Consider the following 3273-nt stretch of genomic DNA (forward strand, 5'->3'; position numbering starts at 1 on the left):
TGAACCTCATGTGTTTACCTTTATTTCAAGAGGGTAAAATCTGAAGGTTTGAACCATGCAGTGTTTTGATGCACTGCTTTGAAAGGTGGCTTCTCTTTGCATTTGCTCTTGATACAATGGTTCTGGTAGCAGCACCATGGCATTTACACTTATTGATTACCAATATTGATGAAGAGACATAAGGTTGTTACTGCTGCCAGAGGAGAGACTTTGGTCTCATTTTAAAACGCTACAATTAAGTATGGAAAGGGTTTTATGGGAAAAACGTCCCTCTGTATAGTTATTATAGTATTTAAAACTGTTTTCCTATAAGAGTGAACGAGTTTCTGAACATTAGATTGCTGATTCGCAAAGGAGTCATGGAGGAAAACAAACCTGCCTAAATGTGGCTTTGAAGAAAAGGAGCTGAACTCTCCCCTCCCTCCCTCCTTCTGATCAGAAACTTAGGTTTGGTGGGGGAGCGCCCCGCCCTCCTGGTCCATATAACCAGAAAGCGAGTTTGCAGGACGAGCAAACAAAACAGGACCAGTGGAGATCACATCGCTGTACATGAAGTATCCCTGGGACTGACCCAACGGATTACACTGGCTGCTTCACCTTTAAGACGACAAGCAAACACCTCCAAGTGGCCATGGATTTTCTCAATCACAACTATTTGAATGCGCGCAACCCCTACGATTATACCTTCAATTTCTGGAACGACTATCTTGGACTCACGACGCTGGTTACGAAGAATAATAAGCTTAACATGCCCCAGAATCCAAACTCCATCACCGAATCCCTAAAAGCGACTCTGGGTTTGGACGATTCCCCTGCGTGTCCGTGCGTAATGACCAGCGGCACCGGAGAGAGCGGCCACCTGGACTGCTGCTGCCCGTCCGTCAGCCCCCCGCCTCCCTCCATCCTGGACCTGAAGGAGCGCTTCTCCATCCTCAGTCCCTTCCAAAGCCAGCTGCCGGAGCGAGAGATGGGCTTCGGGGGAAACTTCGCGGGCTTCGATTTCTTCGGCGTGGAGAGGAAGATGCGCAAACCTGCATCCAGGGGCAAACAGGAGCCCAAAATCTGCGTGTTCTGTCGGAATAACGGAGCGCCGGAGGAGGTGTTCGGCTCCCACGTCCTGAAAACTCCAGACGGCAGGGTTGTGTGTCCGATCCTGAGGGCTTACACCTGCCCGCTCTGCAGCGCCAACGGGGACAATGCCCACACAATAAAATACTGTCCACTGTCAAAAGACCAGCCATCCCAGCGCCCATTAAAGGGGGGCAGGGCTGTGGGCGGTAAGAGGATGAAAGTATTCTAAATAGACCAATCTATAAAGAAAATTGAATTGCACTGAAAAAAATTACCCGATGACTGTTTTTGATTTCGGTTTTAGCCTTTATTCCTGTTTCATAAACATACTGACTTTTTTTTCTTTGTTCCATTTATAAGATTGCTTCTATTTTTATAGTTTTTATCCACATAGAATCATTTCTGCTCTATACATTGGATTTATTCTCTCTAGTTTATAGTCATTTGAGTGTGTGCATATAAAAACACATATATATCAATAATCCCAACATTTTTGAAAGTATTTTGGTCACATAGGAAAATACATTGACATTTGGTAAAGGGGATGAATGTCAATTTTTACCAACTATTTTTGTATGGTGAGCTGAAAGCTCATTGCTATCTTCTTTCACGTCTTAAAGAAACCAAAGTTGTGTTTGCCATTAAAGAAGCTGAAGAATGTGTTGGTAATGTGTATGTGTGGGTCTGACTGAATGAGGAAGTCTGCCTGCCTGAAAAAAACAAAAAAACAAAATCTTCACCACATGTTTTTCTAAAAGTTGATAGTCATTTTGGGAGAAAGGAATCCAAAACAGAAAGAGTGACTTCTGTTTTAGCTCTATGTCATGCCTGGCAAACAGAAAGATATTCTACACTTTTATGTTTACATTCCCAAACAAGGGTGACACACTGGATCTTATTTTCTCTGTACAGTCTTGTTATTTTATTTTATTATTATTTTTTTTTTTCCCCAACATTTATTTTTAGCACAGTCACACATCCAGGTCAGCTCTGCCATATAGAGTTTGCCTCTAGATGGAAAAAAACACCTAGCAAATGAATGTCATTAAATTATAATATTTTTTTTTTTCTGTAGAATCCCAAGAAAATGCAAAAATGTCCTGAATGTACAATTAAAAGTGTAACTTGTGGGACTGCACATTTCTAAAAGTTTTGTTTACCAAAGGAAAACAACTGCATTAAAGGAGAGAAAAAACAACAACAAAAGATTTGCTGTATAGTCAATGAAAATGATGTTTATTCAGTGTTTTAACATTGCAAGTGACTTCAGAGGGCGCTACCTCAAGGGGATTTTGTACTTACATGTAAAAAAAAATCAATAGCAGATTATTGATATAGTGCTGCCATTTATAATAAGGGTTTTTGATAGTATTTTTGATCTTTGTATAACATAATTGTATTTTCATTTTGTTGCATTTAACACAGTGGAAGTGAGTTTCCAAAAAGCTATAATTAGCATTGTTCACCAAAAGGTGATTCTCTGTAAATAGTGAATATGCCCATACTTTTGAAAGACTAGCTGTCAAGTGATGCATTGAGGTGGTGCAAAAACTGAAAAAAAAAAATGTTGACAATTGTCACTTTTAACAGAGGTTTTTGATTAAATGATTAAGAGAAAAAAAACACTGTTGAACTTTATTTATATTTTACCATATTTTACTGTATGCTGCTGTGCAGAATAACATGAATTCACTAGAGAAATAAAAACATATCAAATATTTGAGGTATACGGCTGTGTTCTGTGCTTCGCTTGATATCAGAGGAGTAAATACTGATTTCTTTTAGATTGCTGAAAGCTGAATACAATCAAGCAGGATACTTGATAAAGAAAAATGTCTCTATGTGAATTTGAAATGTATTTTTTAGTGTGAAATTATGACAGAAATACTCCAAACTTTGGCCCAACTCAAGCTGATCTGCTGCCCTGACATCTCAAAGAATTTGTGAGAGGACAAACAGTACCACAGTTGTTCGCTGTTGTTTCGGGAGGTCGGCCCACGCAGGAATGTCTTGGCTTGTGTCTCTGGTTCAGAGAGATCATGTTTGCGCTGAAGTGGATTGAATAGCGAGCCCTCCTGGCCTTCCCCGTCTGCCATCTGTGGAATGGCTGCTGTAGACACATTACAAGGGCTGAAAGGCAGGTAGGAAGCTTCTTGTTTTCTATAAAAACTCTGAGCTTTTGAAAATGAGAGAGGCTGCTAC

General features: G+C 40.2%; 1 protein-coding gene across 1 annotated transcript; it reads left to right on the forward strand.

Annotated features, from left to right (window-relative positions):
• Positions 1 to 485: 485 nt before the first annotated feature.
• Positions 486 to 2789, forward strand: nanos1 (nanos homolog 1). Its single transcript, XM_038308107.1, has one exon. It carries the CDS (start codon positions 632 to 634, stop codon positions 1298 to 1300), a length of 669 nt encoding a protein of 222 aa, XP_038164035.1. The 5' UTR covers positions 486 to 631; the 3' UTR covers positions 1301 to 2789.
• The last annotated feature ends 484 nt before the right edge of the window (positions 2790 to 3273 follow it).

The sequence above is a fragment of the Cyprinodon tularosa genome, unplaced genomic scaffold (assembly GCF_016077235.1).
Source record: "Cyprinodon tularosa strain WSP-4 unplaced genomic scaffold, ASM1607723v1 ctg117, whole genome shotgun sequence".
In the NCBI taxonomy this organism is placed as follows: domain Eukaryota; kingdom Metazoa; phylum Chordata; class Actinopteri; order Cyprinodontiformes; family Cyprinodontidae; genus Cyprinodon; species Cyprinodon tularosa.